Here is a 16,903-nt window from a genome sequence, read left to right as displayed (position 1 = left end):
TTGATAATTACACAGACGACATGGAGCACCAACAGTCAGTACATACATAATGCTATACGGTTCCCTACATTGTGCTCTGATACTTGTGGAAAAATATTTTGATCTCATTCGGTTTTTACTGACCTGTACATACCTATAACCGTAAAATAACTTTTTTTTATAGCCGCTATAGAAAGAATCATTCAAGTGCTCAGATATTCTTGCTATTCTATTTTTTAATAAGAAAGTAACCAGTTTAAATTTCATTTAATCAACATTATTATGTGTTCATCTCAAGTTAATATGGTTTAGCAAGAATACCAGTGCGATTTTGTGATTCCCTCACACATATGGCTTTATTACTCAGATAACCTTGTGCGCAGATGTTTTGAATATAAGTCATCGCTGATGAAGACAGAAGAGACAAAGAAGAGACACACGGCATATTATTTCTTGTGCATTGCCAGAGAAGATCTGTAAGCAAAATTCAATGTCTTTATGAGGCAAAGGGGACATGAAGCCAAGCTCAAGGCTCTACAGAGTCGGACATGTTTGGGGGATAATGGTTTAAGTGTGACTCTTACAAGTCGTGCCCCAGTCGCTCAATCTCTTCGATCAGGAAGTCGATGTCTGACCTGGTAGCAGCGGGGTTTGAGATGACCATGCGGAAGAAGTTGACCTTGTTTCCTTGCGGCTGGTAACCCACCATCGTAGTCCCAGACTCCATCATCAATGCCTTGATCTTTGGAGCCACCTGTTGTGGAAAAACATACAGCGTTAACATCCAAATGTCCATGATTTTTCTGTGTAAATCCATAATTCTAAGTAGACACGATATGACTCAAGCTTATGGGGCACGGGAACTAGAAATGTATCCTAAAAAACGATAGATGAGTTGTTACCTTGTGCAACCTCTCCCGCCTCTCGTCCCCATCAGGCAAGCCGCGCACACTCGGTGGAATATACCAGAAACACACATTAGTGTGCTGCGGCTGATAAGAGAAAATGGGGACAACATTTGTAATGAGCACCGATAAAAAACGCCTTCTGTAATTTCAGCTTCTCTTGTCAACTTGTCAGCAATGCAAAACGGTCCAATCAATCCTCGAAGCGAGTTAAGATATGAAATATACTGTTGCAGTTGTTTATCACAAAATAAAAGCAGGTGCTTTGTAAAGCAGAAAAGCCCAGAGAGTTAATATAATATAGACAGTTTTTCTTGCTGATCAGTATCCAAGGAATTCAGATTTAGATGAATCTGACAAATTAGTATCGTGAATACTTTAGCGTTCAATTAAAAAAGATTTGCTGTTTAGTGAAATAATGATCTCACCTCTCCGTCGAATACCATCTCGAAGCCCTCTCTGTTTTTGACTTTATTGTAGAGGTGCGCTGACAGATCCAGGCACCTGTCAATATGCTGCTCAAACCCTACGGTTCCCTTTTAGGTCGATCAAAAACAGAAAGAATAAAGAATTGTTACCATCACATTCTAGATCTGACAGCTGGGTTGGTAGAGGCTCAGCAAGTAAACAACTGATGAAATGCACACCTTCGCCTTCCACATGAGCCAGAACTTGAAGATGTCGACGTGCCGTCCACACTGAATGGCCTTGTCGCCCGTGTCGTATGTAACATCGTACTGTTTATCTGTCTGGAAGAGGTAGCCAGCACACATGGAGTTGCAGCCCTGTAATAATCCCTGCAATGGACACAGTCGTGGAAAGAAACAGCAAGGTTACCAACCACCGGCAAAAAACTGTTATGTTATCCTGCTGGTGCAGAAGTGAGAAGTGAGTGAGCAGTAAGCAAGAGAAAAACACAGTCTCACCCATTCTCTGACCAGAACGGCAGAGCACTGCAGCGGCACTCCCATCATTTTGTGAGGGTTCCAGGTGACTGAGTTGGCCCTGCACAGATATTGAAACAGTAAACATAGTTCTGTGGGTGTGTATGTGTGGATGTGTATGTGTGTGTGTCCAAATAGGCATGTTTTCCCAACCGCATTGTTCGTCATTGATATGCTCATGTTTGCCGCTCTTTTACCTCTCCACTCCATTCAGCTTGTGTCTGTGCTTCCTGGACATCAGCAGGCCTCCTCCCCATGCACCCTGACCGGGACACAACACGTTTAGGGCAGTAAGGACGCTAATATCTATTACAGTTGCTGATACGTACAGCTGCTGTTATTTTTCTGTTAAGATCATCCATATTGCCTTACATCCACATGAAGCCACATGTTGTACTTTTCACAGATGTCTGCAATTTCATGGATGGGATCAAAGGCTCCATAGACGGTGGTTCCAGCGGTGGCATTCACAAACATCGGAACATACCCCTGCACACCAAAAACATAAAAAAGACATTGGTTATAATTATGGGCTGAATTCAAGTTGTTATGTTCATTCTGTCCTCTGATTGCTGACATCAAAGAGATGGACTAAAACACATTCGATTAATGCTCCTGCTTCTACTGCTTTCCTGTCTCTACTAGTCTGGACATCACGTTGCCTTTGAAAAAGTAGTACTAGGAGTGGTACTTTGGACCGAGGCAGCATCACATATGAGCAGACAGAAGCAATAAGCTTACTGAAATAACCTGGCTTCTCTGGCACAAGCAAACTCTCCTGCTCGGAGGAGTGTTTCTCATTGTACCCGTCTCTGATAGAAGCAAATAAATAAGTAAGAGGGGGTGTTGTCTGAGTCACTGTTGCTGACATTCACCTTTTGCTTGGCCTCTATTACTTTGGCTTCCAAATCAGCAGGAATGACTCTCCCTCTAGAAAAGAAGAAAAAGACATACAACATCCAGATATTTGATATGTTTCCTTCATGATCAGCATGTGGGTTCAGTATATGAAACAAACCTCTTATCTGTGTTCAAAAGGATCAGGTTCTCAGTCCCGAAGCCCAGAGCTGCACTGGCTTTCTTGATGGAATAGTGGCTCTACAAGAACATAAGTTGGATGAGTCATAATTCAGGCTGGCTTTACACTAAATATACTGATTGTCAACCTTTGTGATAAAGGTAACTTAATACAAAGATAGAGGAGACTGACATGCTCTGAGGTGAAGAGGACCAGTCTGGGTGCAGCTGCCATGCCTTTGGTCTTCACTTCAGGGAAGAATTTGTATCTGGCAATCATCACACTGTACATGTTAGAGATTGCTCCTCCTGTAGAGACCAACAGGTACAAAGTAAGTACGGTAAGTAAGTACATATTTGAGATACTTGACCTGAGTATTCTATTTTAAGGTTTTTGTTACTAAACACATTTTGGAGTGTAAAAATACTTTTACTCCACTACTACTACCTTTAAACTATGTACTTGTTACTGCAGATTCAGTGAATAAATCTGATTTAATCTTGATCTATTGATAAATGTAATCAATAGATCATTTCATGCATCATTATAGAGTAACCCACTAATAGCACACAGTATATAAGGTGGTTAAAAGTATCTCCACCTTTACAGTCTGCAACGTGTAGGAGATGCTTGCACATTATGCAGCAATGGTTTAGCTTGTATATATTATTCTGAAATGCACTGTTCTGCATAATGAGTATTTCATTATATTTTGATGTCAACACTTTCAACATTTTGAATACTTGCAAATGACTATTCTTACACTGGGTATTAAAAAAACACCTCTGTGTTTCTTCCACCACTGGAAAACATATGAGTTATTTGATAAGTAAAAACTACTAAAAAAGTTAAATAAAACCCCAGAACATCTGGTGGTATCTGAAGTAAGTCTAGAGTCTAACATGTTTACATGAGGTCTCAGAGTTATTGAGTTACTGGTTTGGCTCTGACCTGGAGAAAATATCCCATCGCCCTCTCCATCAGGCCAGCCGATCATCTCTCTCATCTTTTTCAGTGTCAGCTGCTCCATGAGCACAAAGACAGGGGCGATCTCATAGGTGAACCTTGAAGCAACCCAAAAATGAACATACATTATAATGTTATCATTAAAAAGTAGTATATAAATACTGCAGTTTTCTCTCTGCTGTTTCATTTAAGTAAAATTATATATCACCGACAGGCTGCAGGAGAGACTGATGGGATCAATATGAAATACTGTACACTAATATTCAACAAAATGCATTTGTGTACTCTAATTGTACAGCATGGTTACTGAGCATGCTGCTCTCTCAACAGCAATGGAACAGATACAGTATAGTGTACACAGTCACACTTCAGTGACAGCACCATCTTGTTGTTTTAGTAATGGCCTTTTGCAGCAGGGAAATGACACAGCAAATGCCTCACAGTCTCAGGCTCATTGGTACAGCATCCAGGGCGGATTTTTGTTTCAGAAAATTTGCGAGAACTGCGATGTTAGCCCAATGAGAATATTCTAAATATGAACAATGCACCTTTAATGGGTTACAATTATTTTAAAAAACAACCTTCCTGGACATTGTCAGTCCAGGAAGATTTTTGCATGTTTTAACCTCCCAAGTATACAATGAGTTCCAGTTTTATCAAAGTACATTGAACCCCCTCTGCCTCAGAGAAGAGCACAGTCGATTTGGAATTACAGCACAGGAAGGCTCATCCATCTTCTCCTGACCAATATTCTTATAATTACATAAGAATCTGTCTATTCATGCAAAGAAAGTAAATAAATCAGTGGAACATTGCAGAATGTCGCATTGTGCCCCACAGCATCTTCAGTATGCGCACACGGTAATATGGAGAGGGAAAGAAATAAACAAGTCAGATGCCACTTCACAGATGTCGTACATTAATTTCACCGCATTCATTCATGCAGACTTCGCTCAGTCATTCTGATTATGTAAGACCTGGATGTGATTGTCAGTCTATTAGTGTCTATTATCTGCCAGGGGTAATTACGGCTGATGTAGTAATTAATAAAGGTAAATTATGTATTATGTATGTAAATTAAGTATGTAAGCGACCTCCATCCTCAGGTTTGAGTCATTCTCGACAATTTTGCCAATAACACAGGAGCTGCCGACAGTGCTTTTTTGAGGATAGACTGTTGGTTGAACTAGCAAAAAGGAACAATAAAGGTTTAAACTCCACCTTTGTTACACTCTCATAATCTTTGTTCTTCATAATTTTCACCATTGTGTACTGATAAAAATTACAAATTAGGGTACCACTTTCTAATAAGGCTCCCTTTTATAAAATAGCGTATAAAGAGCTCTATAGATAAATTATAAGCCATAAATATGACACAAAAATGAATAAATCCCTCTTGCAGGTGCTTAACCTTTCTATCTGGTAATATTTTGGTTATAAATGTTAGTAAACCATTAATATATGCTGAATAAGTTGTTGATAAATGTCTTTTGATGGTAAGTTGCCATACAGCCCAGTCAGTGAAAGAGGACTTTTTACGACAACCCATATGCTCTTATGAATGACGTATAACTGATCAGAATCAGAATCAGCTTTATTGGCCATGTGTGTTTACACATACATGGAATTTTACTCCGGTTACATGTTCTTTAAACCATTAATAAATGATGTATTAACCATGACTAAAGTAATTTGTTACAACTTATAAAGCCTTTAAAAAGAGCATATAACAAAGTGGTACTGAAATAGTTTTACAAAGTCTTCGTGCCATTTACATGTACCTATATATTTATTTAAGTAATATTGTTGTATTGTTAAGTGATTTCAAAAGTGTACAGGCATTAATAATCAAAACGTTTCCTGAGTGGGAAACGTGACCCTGACTGGAACCCAACCTGGGACCCAGTCAGGGTCAGGTTTGCATCTTGGACCACTACGCCAGGACGTCCAGAGTTTGGATCAAGTCTTCTTCCCAAAGTTAATCATCATACATCATACACTGAGCTACCAGTTCATAAAGTACACAAGTACAATTATACAAATAAATGCAAGACAATACAGAGAATGAGAACAGAGATGCATCAACACTCCTCTGACACAGTCATGAAAACAGACAGTGTCCTGTTGCAATGGCAAAACTCATCCCTGAGTCCTACTGATGGCTGTCGATACTGTGCACAGAAGGTCTGAGAGGCATTGTTATGTCACAAGAACTAGACGAAACAAAGACGCCATGTAAACTGTGAACGCAAATCAATATGCAATTTAGTTTGCCCGCAGGGCTGAATTATGTGGCCACAGCCTTAGCACAGGCCAGCATTCACAAAACACTGGGGAAGTAACTGTACAAATGTCTTTTTATTTCCCTGCATGCTTGATGGACAGTCTATTAGAGCCAGCACAGTACTCTTCAGACAGTGACAGTAATTACTGTCACTTCACTTATTCCTCAAACTAAAAGTCTCTTTTATGGGCTATTTCAATACAATGAGTACAACACAGCTTGAGAATAAAATGAATATAATGACTTCCTAACTGGATCTAATTCTTATTGTTTATATCTCAAATATTATCTGCATGACTTATTATGGAGGGAAAACATTATTCTTTAAAAAAAATCAATTCATGAATGACACTATCACAGTACTCACATATTAGTGTTGGCTGTAGAGGTTAGCCACTCTCCTGCCAACCCGACAATGTCTAATCCAGTGGACAGCTGGTTAAAGAACCTGGGGTGACCTGCGATTGAAAAAGAGACAACAAAGCAACATAATCCCCTGAAAACAAGTAATCATCTGAGAATGAGCAAAAGAAAATGGCTTATCTGTAATCATTACCCTGGCATGTAAGCTAATGAGAGTTATTGATCGCTGCAGGCCTCGCTGCAGGCCTTAAGGCCTCGTTGTTCTCACCTGTTCTCACTCCATACTTCAAGGTGTCCCTGCAGTCCACCAGGATCTGCTCCAGAGACTCGGGCTGGTCGGAGAGCTCCAGGTTGAAGCCCTCCATGCCCTCCAGCAACTGGTGGGGGTGGTGGAAGTCCAGGACCTTGGTGGATCTGTCAAAGGTCTTCCGCACATAGTTGGTGAGGATTTCCACAACCTCCAGCAAGAACTGCATGGTCGGCTCTTCTCCATTTTTGGCGGGCAGCAGATCTATAAAATAAACAGTCTGTTTAACCGAAATGTAAAGATCCTTGCAGCATTCACTGTTGACCTCCCTGTGATCTCTGGGTTTGTTAGCAAGTAAACAACTACTTTTAATTCAATTCAATTTATTTTGTGCACATCCTCCAACAGTTGGGTTGAAAGAGGAATTAATTTAACAAATGCAGTTCCATTATGGCTGGATAATTATTTTTTGGCATTAGTAATCTGATTCATCAGCATATTATTTAGTTATTATATATTTAGTCATTATATCAGATTATAATGTCTGATAATGTCTGATTTTTTTATTTTTTTATATTTCATAATAAGTGTTTCACTTTTTAATTCCAAAGGATAAACACAGAGTTCTTCTTCCTCTTCCTCCTCTTCCTCTTCTCGGCCTACCTCTGGCGAACAGGTTGGAGAAGTCGGTCTCCGTGCGTCTGTAATGCGCCTCTCCTCCGGTGTTGTCGCAGGACAGCAGGTTCTTGGCGGCGCGCTCCTTCAAGGAACTCACGAACCGACTCCTCTCCTCCAAACTGTTGTTCTTCTGCAAAAACCCTAAACGATTACAAGAAGGTGAGGAGTCCGCAGGGTGATGACACTCCCCATACACTGTGAGAACTGAAGCTTTTGGACTCTAACAGACCCACTAATAATGCTGCTCTCCCGTTTCTGACTTTTATCTCCTACGGGGATCGATCGATCTCTCTCTCTCTCTCTCTCTCTCTCTCTCTCTCTCTCTCTCTCTCTCTCTCTCTCTCTCTCTCTCTCTCTCTCTCTCTCTCTCTCCTTTACTCAAGGACTCCAATGGACGAAGGGCTCTGTGGGAGGTGAGCGTGTGACATCAGCATCAAACCCCAAACACCAAAGATTGCCATGTAGTGGCTGTAAATTCTTATTAAGGACAAACAGTATAAGTAGCCAATGACAACACGGTCCAAAATCACATTGCATTTATCTAAGCACCTTGCAGAGGAGAATGCAGTGATATAACTATGAAAAGTGTGCAACAGTCTACTTTAAACCTGACATTGAACCTGTTTTCCCTGATATTAATCCATTCCTCCTCATTGTATTGTGAAGCTGTATACGGTCTTGTGTAATTAAATGGCCATAATGAAACCAGCAGAACGTGTCGGTCAAAAATGCCAGAAAATTGTAGTGCGCACCGGTGCATGACATTCGCCATCATGGTAGATGTCGGTCCGCCCTTGGTTGGTGTGCTGTGAGACTAAAATAGACGCTCAAAGTGGAAATCGGAAAATCCATTCTGCATAATGTTCCTCCTAAATTTCATCAGCTTCAATTCAATTGATGTTTTTTTTTTTTTTTTTTTACAACTTTATATAACTTGCATTTTTTTTATTTTAGTTAATTTACCACGATCAGGCGTGGTGGTTATTTAATAATTCAAATATTGCTTAATCGTATCTAATCTAAATGATTAATCAGTATTTATATGTTTCTTTCGAAATCCATTTCCATTGAGTGAAGCATGCAGGGCCATGAATAGCCTACAGTCATGCTAAACTAAACACTAAACACCGTGGATTTTATTCTTATCTCTTCCTGACAATTCATATATTTTGCGTAGTTCTATTTAAAATAAATAAGTAACTTACCACATATCTTCATTCCCAATTTCCTAGTACATCCATGGGCAACTCCACACCAGGCATCATAGCCTAAAATATGTTTTTAATATAAATTAGAAGGCCTCACAGTCATTTTTATCTTGAACAAGTTCATGCTGAAAATATATGGAGACCCATATGAGGTCGAGAGATGTCGCATGCTGAAACAAAAATAGCCAGCATGGATGTGTGTCGGGATTATTTAAACATTGAAGCGGCACTCCCCGGGCCCCTGGATCTGGATTAGACTATTTTCACTGCATGCCACCGTCCATAACCTTCGAGGACTTCAAATTAATTAGCCGGTTGGAACCACGCCAGGCTAAAGTTCTAATTGATGCTGGTAAAATGCGAGCATCGGTAGACACGAGCCGGCTGGTCAGTGACAGATAGAGAATTACTGCGTTATCAAGGGCTTTCAGCCAGAGAGGGGATGGGGCACCTTGGATAAGGCACAGACGAAAACCTCAAAAGCAGCAATTTAGGGGAGGAGGGGTGGGAGTGGGAAGAGGAGGAGGAGGAGGAGGAGGAGGAGGAAGAGGAGGAGGAGGGGGGCAGTCCCATTCCCACATCCTAATTTAACCCCTTGCTTTGGATCATTAGATACATCATTGCCCTGCTCGGCTCACTGGAAGCACTTCAATTCAGTCCCCACAATGATTGTCTCCAAGTCGGAGGGAATGAGATGGACAACAAAGGGACAATTAAAAAAAAATAATCAGAAAAAGAAGAACATAAATAAGAACAGATGTGCTGACAAACATTTGCAGAGGTGCTGCTTGAAGACTGTAGCTGCAGGCAATTTCTGCATGGGCCTTAACATGATGCATTCCCTGTTTTTCATTTTTCATCCATTGACGATTGATCAGAAACTAAGAAATAGCTCATGTTTGCACTGTCCAGAAATGTAAGTGCATGATATTTTATTTTCAACAATGTAAAAATAATAATTTATTGTGTCAGGAGCACATCTATGTAACATGATTGATTGTATGATCTCTATTCATTAGAAGGATCAGGCTCTTTTTGTCTTCTTCTTCCAATCAGCTGACAAAGAAAGGACTGGATGTAGGTTTCTACAGTGCCCCTTCTCGAAGGCTACAATGCTTAAGTGTGCCATTAGAGGCAATTTAATATGGCTGAATTAACAGCCACTTCAGGGGCAATTTTAGTTTTTTACATGCAAGCACTTAATTCAGCCAGAGCACATTTAAGCCAAACCAATGGGGAAAAAACACGAATGTATTAATACACCACCCCTAATAATATGGCAATAATAATGATAATAATTTGTAATTTGTAGTTTTGGGAAATAAAGATGACATTTTTAGCCATTCTAATAGGATGTTCCGGTGGTGCAGCCTCTGGCTTGTTTCCCAGGCTAATTGCCTCCAGTGTAACGTTAGTGGAGGACATCAGCTTTTGACAGCAGCATTCGTCTGTCACGCAGAAGCCGGGAGGTCGGTATGGTGAATGAAATGCAGCGATGATTTGTGGCGAAGGAAGCCTTCTCAAATGGCAGCGGATTCTTTCTCCCCCTTCTCTCCCTCGATGAGAATGATGAATGGCATTGCCCACAAAGTAAATAGCACACGTGGAATAGCATGTAATCTGTGATGGACCTACTTGAGCCCGGTGGTCGTAAATTTGTCGAGTTGGGATCCGGTTCCCCGCCAGAGGAGGAGGGTGCAGACGCCGCCATCACTCCCGACCCTGTGCCAAAGTCCTCACCTCAAAAAGACTGTTCACTTTTTCTTGTTGATGCCCCCAAAATCTCTCTTTATAGCCTATCAACCAAGATGAAAAGCAGCCCAACCTCAGTGGCAGGGAAAGAGGTACAAACCCACAAAATATACAGTATTTGATTTGCCTCTTGCACATATTTTTTTTTACAATGAAGAGATGCTCAAGTTGGAGACACAGACCTGTAGACGACAAGGACACAGTCTGTCTTACAAGTTGAGATAGTCGGTAAAAGATACCACAACATTTAAAAAAAATCATAAATCTAAGATGAGTTCAGTTCACTGAGCAAAGACAAATCCTCACTTGAGCCAATAACAGGAGCACGTTATTTCAGCATCAAATCTTGATCTTGCTCAGAATGGATGATGGCTAACAACAGCTTCATGTTTGTCATCCTCGTAATAAATAGCACAGCACTATTTGTTATATAGCCAAGGCTACGGTGAAATACCCACTACTGCATATCTGGAGATAAGGCTATATGCAAAGGAGCATGCAAAAAAAGAGCAGAATATTTTCTCCATTATTCAAATTCATATTATGGGCTGGTCATCAGTAGCATAGACCCACACACTTGCATGACAAATATCAGCTCACTGTGAGTATATGCACTGCTGATCGTGATGCAGATTTAGTCCTCCACAAAAAAAATGAGAAAGAAACGACGTGCATATATATATATATATATATATATATATATATATATATATATATATATATATATATATATATATATATATATGTATGTATTTATTTATATATCTTTCCAAACCACCAACCGGTTATTAAAGGCTAAATGAATAAACAATTAAACCTGTGCAACCTAATGCAATTCATTCACAAACTGCCACCCGATTCTGTCACTTAACTATATTATTTTTCTGGGGAGTAAACCGTATTAAACACCTGTTAGAGCATCTCCAATGACAATTAAGAAGTTCGTTTAGTTTGGACTTGTTAGAAAAGACAAATGAATAAAGCCACATACCGTGATGATGTGGTCCAGGTGAACAGGTGCAGTCCCCCCCAAAAAGTGAATTTCCTCTGTCCTGGAGGAGAGACTATACTGCTGTTACTCTTTGAAACACTCCGATAAGAAGGAAGAGAGCAAACAGAGCCGAGCTTCAGTTCCCTGTTGGACCCCGCACAAGGTGACCTTGCTTTTGTTTGCCGGTCGGTTTGATTTGCTGACATTTAAAGCAAAGCCTTGTCTGTTTATTGTCGTTGCGCACGAATGAGTCACTGCAAGCACCTCCACCGGTGCTGCATATTTGTGGATCGGATTCGTCTGCAGGCAAGTCTGCAGGTTTGACACTGAACGGCCCCTTAAGTGTGACTTTCTTTGGAAGTGTTGCTTGTCTTCGGATCTACAGTTCTGGTTTGAATCCTGGTCACGGACGTGGACTTGAAGTTTGATGATATGAGCAACACAGTACGTGAGGAGGGATCAGGATCGAAGAGGGGAGGGGGAAAGGGAGAGGGTCGCGGGGATTTGTTCTTTGTGGAAAAAAACAAGAGGACAACCGTAAAGACATAATCACGTGCCTCAATACGCATTTAACTGCTTTTATTTATTTATTCCCCGCACCCCAATAATATGAACGAATTCCATCTCGACATTATGAACTGAGATCGAACCCAAAAAAATAAAAAAAAACGTTTGAAAATTAACGCGTTGTCATTACATCTAGAATATGCACCTGCCATAAACATCTTCCTTTACCACTTCTTTTTTTTTGTGCAAGACAGGAAGGTTTTTGAACGGTGAAGATGTAACTATACGACATGACACGCTGAAAGGACGAAAAACCCCACATCCACAAGGTGGCAGTGAGAAACCAAGAATGACTCCTACAGGGGCAGAGACACAAATGGGCCACTCCAGATATACATCATGAAGCTAATTATAAACCGACCCATTAATCTGGAACACGTCACCATCATACACGCTGGGACACGTGTGGACATACAAGAGACAAGCCAATCACAAGCAATCATCCATCTGTTGTGAGATCTGTTATCTTGTATCATGAATCTGATTAAAGGTCATTTTGTCATTGTGATTGTTGAAAGGAAATGCATACACAGCTGTGCATTATGTATAGGACAGTATTAAGTGTGTTCAGCACTGGAAAGCTTCTCAGTCTGCTCCCATGCTTCTGAAGGGGCAACATTCAGTTTGGGCCCATTTGACTTCCTGCTTTCTTCTTCAGAATTGCTGCGTGTCTGTTAGGATTTGGTGATTAAACTAAACATAAATCAATTTGGCAATATACACAATATGAAATGCATTACAATGCATACAAATACAGATTTTGAGCAGGCTGGAACAAGAAGAAATGCAGGATCTGCCTGAAAGATTAGTTTTACATCTCTTAAATCGATCATATAGAAATACTCACATGTGCTTTGAAACAGTTATGAGCTGCAACTGTTCCTCCTGTTTAAAAAGATCCTTCTATCCCTTTTTGTTAGGCTACGATCAGCAGCTCAGCACAGAGATATTGTCTGTAGAAACACAAATAGGGAATGTCATAATCAAAATACTGTAAGTTTAAAAGATACTTGATTTCACATGACACAATTACAATGCATGCAATTATTGTATTTAAATAGAAAAAAGGGAACCTAACCTTAAAGGCCATTATCATTACAGTTTTAGCAAATTTGCATTTAATGAAATAACCACAAATTAACTGAGACAGTGAACCTGCTTTTTTTGGACCCAGTTTCATAGCCCAGCTCTAAATACAATTAATGCTCTTTACAACAAATTAATTTTTCCTTTTCACAAATCTATTGTGTACCTGTCTCCAGACAATATATTTCATGAAGCCTTTATAAAGAGGCCACCCTGCAGTGGTAATGACTCACAAGGTTTTTTTGGTCTTTTTGTTTTTTAGCTGCAAGGGAGTGGTGTAAAAAACAACAACCAAAGATGTAAAACCCAGAAGGAAAAGGGGTGGGGTTGTTTTTCACTAGCTGTATGAAACTGTCCACGAGATGGAGCATAATCCAAATGTAGAGAGTGAGAATGAGAGTGGAGAGGAGGGGTGTCAGTGAGAAAAGACTATTCCTGTATTTGTTTGTCATTAGTTTCCCTGCTATCTGTGAGCAGAATCTGACTTAAACAAGTATAGATGTCTGAATTGTGGCTGAACATAAACCAGTAAAAATAAATAAAATCTCCTTGGAAAGACACACTTTGCCTGGTCCTGTTCTTGTTTCTTTCTGAGCCTGCAGCTGTCTATGAATTTCCCTCAACTGTCACATGGTCTCTCCCTCGTCTTGGAAACTTCACCTCTTTTCAGTCCACTCTTCTATTCAATAAGCACCCATGCACCCATTTTACTTTTTGGGTTTGCCCTGAATACATAGATAACTAAAACACTCAAATAAAGTTCCACTATAAAATGGTAACCTGTCTGTGTCAGAGTTTGTTTTTAGGTCTATGACTATGCCATGAAAATACAGGACATTTTGTAAAAATAGAGTGCCCTGAAGTTTTCTTTAGTATTTATTGTCTCCATTTATCCTTATCCAAAGAAAAGAAAAAGAAAAAACTTGAACAAACTCATAAAACTATAAGTTTGATAAAAGTTTTATTTCATCAATCAGTCTGAAGACAACTATTCTAAAACTCAGCCTCAAGCCAACAGACCCCTGCTGAGAGAAGACACATGCTGGTGACGTTCAACTCTTAACCCAGAGCTCAGCACTGTGGATCAAGGATGAAATTGTCTAACGCTGCACTGAGTGAAAAGCCATGTTTGATCTTGTTGAAGCAGGTGAAGCTGTGATTCCATCAGCAGTCAACATGTTGGACAGTTTCAGGGCTGTAACCAGAATGTTAGAAGTCCATTACATTACAAAAAAGCACATTTACTCAAGTACTTGTACTCACATGAGTTTTTTCTACTACATTTCAGGGACACATATTACACTTTTTTACTCCACAATTATTTGTTATAATTCCATAAATTTAGCATAAAAATTATTTAATAATCTTCTAAAATACAACCCATTCTTTGATATTTTACTCCTTTACAAAAAACTTTTCCAGGACATTTTCAGTGATGAGCGTCGTACACTAATATATTTCTCTGTGTGGGAGTCTGATTTAAACAACGTCCTGTAAAGGACTTCTATGAAATCATCCCTTGCGTGCTTAGAAATGATGACAAATTATATCAAAGTTAGAGTTGAGTTTACTAGGATTGTTTACCGCCACCTACTTATCAGTTAATCACACCATACTTTAGCCCTGCTAGTAATATCAAGAGGAGTCTTCAACAAGGCTCATCCCATCCACTGTGTGGTACAAAAGTTTAACCTGAATTTGAAAATTGCAACTATTTGTCTGTGTGGTAACCCTGCACATCTAGTTGAGGCTCCTTGTTATGTTTCAGATGTCTCATAGTTTGAAAAAAATATTCCCCCTTGTTGTGTCGTAGAAGTAAACTCTCCTATATTTTACCAAAGGGTTTAAAATATAGAAATATTAATCAGAATTGATGTACAATAATCTAGTTTTTTCTTTGTTCCAGCATCATTAATTATCTCATGACCTCTCAGATTTATTTTATTGTTCCTTGGAGGCGACTCGACCCCTAGTTTGGGACCAAATGGACTAAACCATCCAACTGCATTTGAAGACATTTTAAAATGTATTGTCTAAGTGTACTTGTAATACAAAAAAAACAAATAAATCTACCATCTCTGTAAATGAACTAATAGTAAATTAAGACTTAAAACATGATTTACTTAGTGTACTCAAATCACATTTGAAATAACAATTACATTCTGCACATGTAACATATTTCAAAGTATAGCAGATTATACAACATTTATTTGTTGAGCGCTATCTAAGTACTGAAAATAGTCCTATTTGAGTCCAGTCCACTTAGTTAGCACTAAACCTACTTAAAGTTGAGCATTTGTGTTGCTCTAGTACAACTTAAGTATAATATGATCAACAATAATTGTTCCAGTTTAACACCCTTTCATAATACTAATTGTTAATCACATTAATGTGATTAAAGTAATGTGATTTGGAGTCATTTTTTCCCCTGAATAGTGTCCTCAACCCTAACTGTGCTTTGACCATCTTTCACTAACTTTACAGACAGGCGGTCTTTTATAAACTCATGCAATTGTTAGGAAACTGAAAATAGAAACACAAACAAAGTCTTTCCCAATGAGGTTACATTTAAAAAAGGTGGTAAGAAAACATTGAACAGATGAGCTTATTTCTATACAAACTCAGAAAATGTACATATTTTACACAAAAAACCTTAAGAAAAATAGGTATGATGAAGATAAACCGATACATACAGAGGATGGGGCCACAGGACTGAGGATGCACGCAGGAACCGATAGATTGTTGTGGCTGAAAAGCAGTTTGATTCTGGACACTTACTTCCTGTACAAGTCACATGACAGTGTCACATGGCAGTGGTGAGAGAAAGCTGTAACCTGACTGATCTGAAAAGAAGTTTTGTAGAAAAAGTATTATTAGAATGTTTTATTTTTTAGGGGACACAGCAATGTAATGTGAATGTGATGCCAGTGGTGGAATATAACTTAATACAATTACTAAAGTATGGTACTTAAGTATAATTTGCTTATTTATATGTCCCGTCACTTTATACTTCAAATATTGTGCTTTTGAACTCACAATATTTATATGACAGATATTGTTTGTTTTGTAAGACTCAAAATATTGAAATAACGTGTTTATTAGTGAGCTTTAGATTGACTTGTAAGTGGGTTTTCTCACTTGAGCCGGAGCCAGTGAGGCTCGAGAGAGGGACATGGATATATAAGAGGTTATTGTAATACATGAATGCATGTCCATGTTCTTTTAAGACAGGGATGTTACCACTTCATTTGACCAAGGTTTAAGCTCAAAGAGATCAAGGACAGACAGTAAACAAGGGATCCTGATTGCTCGAGATAAAGACACTCGTCTGCAGGGAGTAGCTACTTGTTCTGCGTTGTATTGTTGGGCATATTGTGAAGCGATGTAAGTGCTTATCTGCATCTAAAAATATTTATGTATTCAATAAAGAGATGGAAACCAGCTATGAAAAAAATAACACATTTTAATTACATTTTGATCACTTACAGCTTCCATTCAAGAGTCCCCATTTAAAATCAGAACTGGCATGAAATGTTCTCTCACAACAATGTCTAGGTATAACATGTCAAAGTTAGAATCTAATTTAACAATTCTTCATGGTTTAAATACCCAATACCCCCTTTCTCCTTAAAATCCAATTAAAATATGCAAGTACAATCCTTTAATTTTCTCATAAAAATGTAAATGACTCAAAATTGCTACTTACAATCAGAGGAATTATTTAACAATGGAAAATAAATCTTCATGTCTCCATGGAATTATAAAACAATGACATCTCTAAAGTAAAGTAACACGTGTAGCCTAAATTAAATGAACCAAGACACCACTGTTTTTTTTTTTACTGGTTCATTCTCCTGCTGTTGTGCTTTGCAGATGGGATTCAGCATGAGGTCATCTTGCTACAAAACAAGGTTT

At 39.0% G+C, this 16,903-nt stretch overlaps 1 protein-coding gene across 1 annotated transcript; it reads right to left on the bottom strand.

Annotated features, from left to right (window-relative positions):
• Positions 1–559: 559 nt before the first annotated feature.
• Positions 560–10,303, bottom strand: gad1a (glutamate decarboxylase 1a; the record flags this gene model as incomplete). Its single annotated transcript, XM_079231347.1, has 16 exons — positions 560–733; positions 882–971; positions 1,313–1,420; positions 1,532–1,681; positions 1,811–1,889; positions 2,026–2,090; positions 2,201–2,317; positions 2,704–2,758; positions 2,847–2,926; positions 3,039–3,154; positions 3,798–3,910; positions 6,464–6,554; positions 6,728–6,970; positions 7,370–7,525; positions 8,590–8,652; positions 10,228–10,303. 16 exons carry the CDS (start codon positions 10,301–10,303, stop codon positions 560–562), a joined length of 1,776 nt encoding a protein of 591 aa, XP_079087473.1.
• Positions 10,304–16,903: the final 6,600 nt, after the last annotated feature.

Source organism: Taurulus bubalis (assembly GCF_910589615.1).
Source record: "Taurulus bubalis genome assembly, chromosome: 15".
Lineage (NCBI taxonomy): Eukaryota > Metazoa > Chordata > Actinopteri > Perciformes > Cottidae > Taurulus > Taurulus bubalis.
Note: the sequence above shows the minus strand (reverse complement) of the source record. Positions and strands in the feature narration are given on the sequence as shown.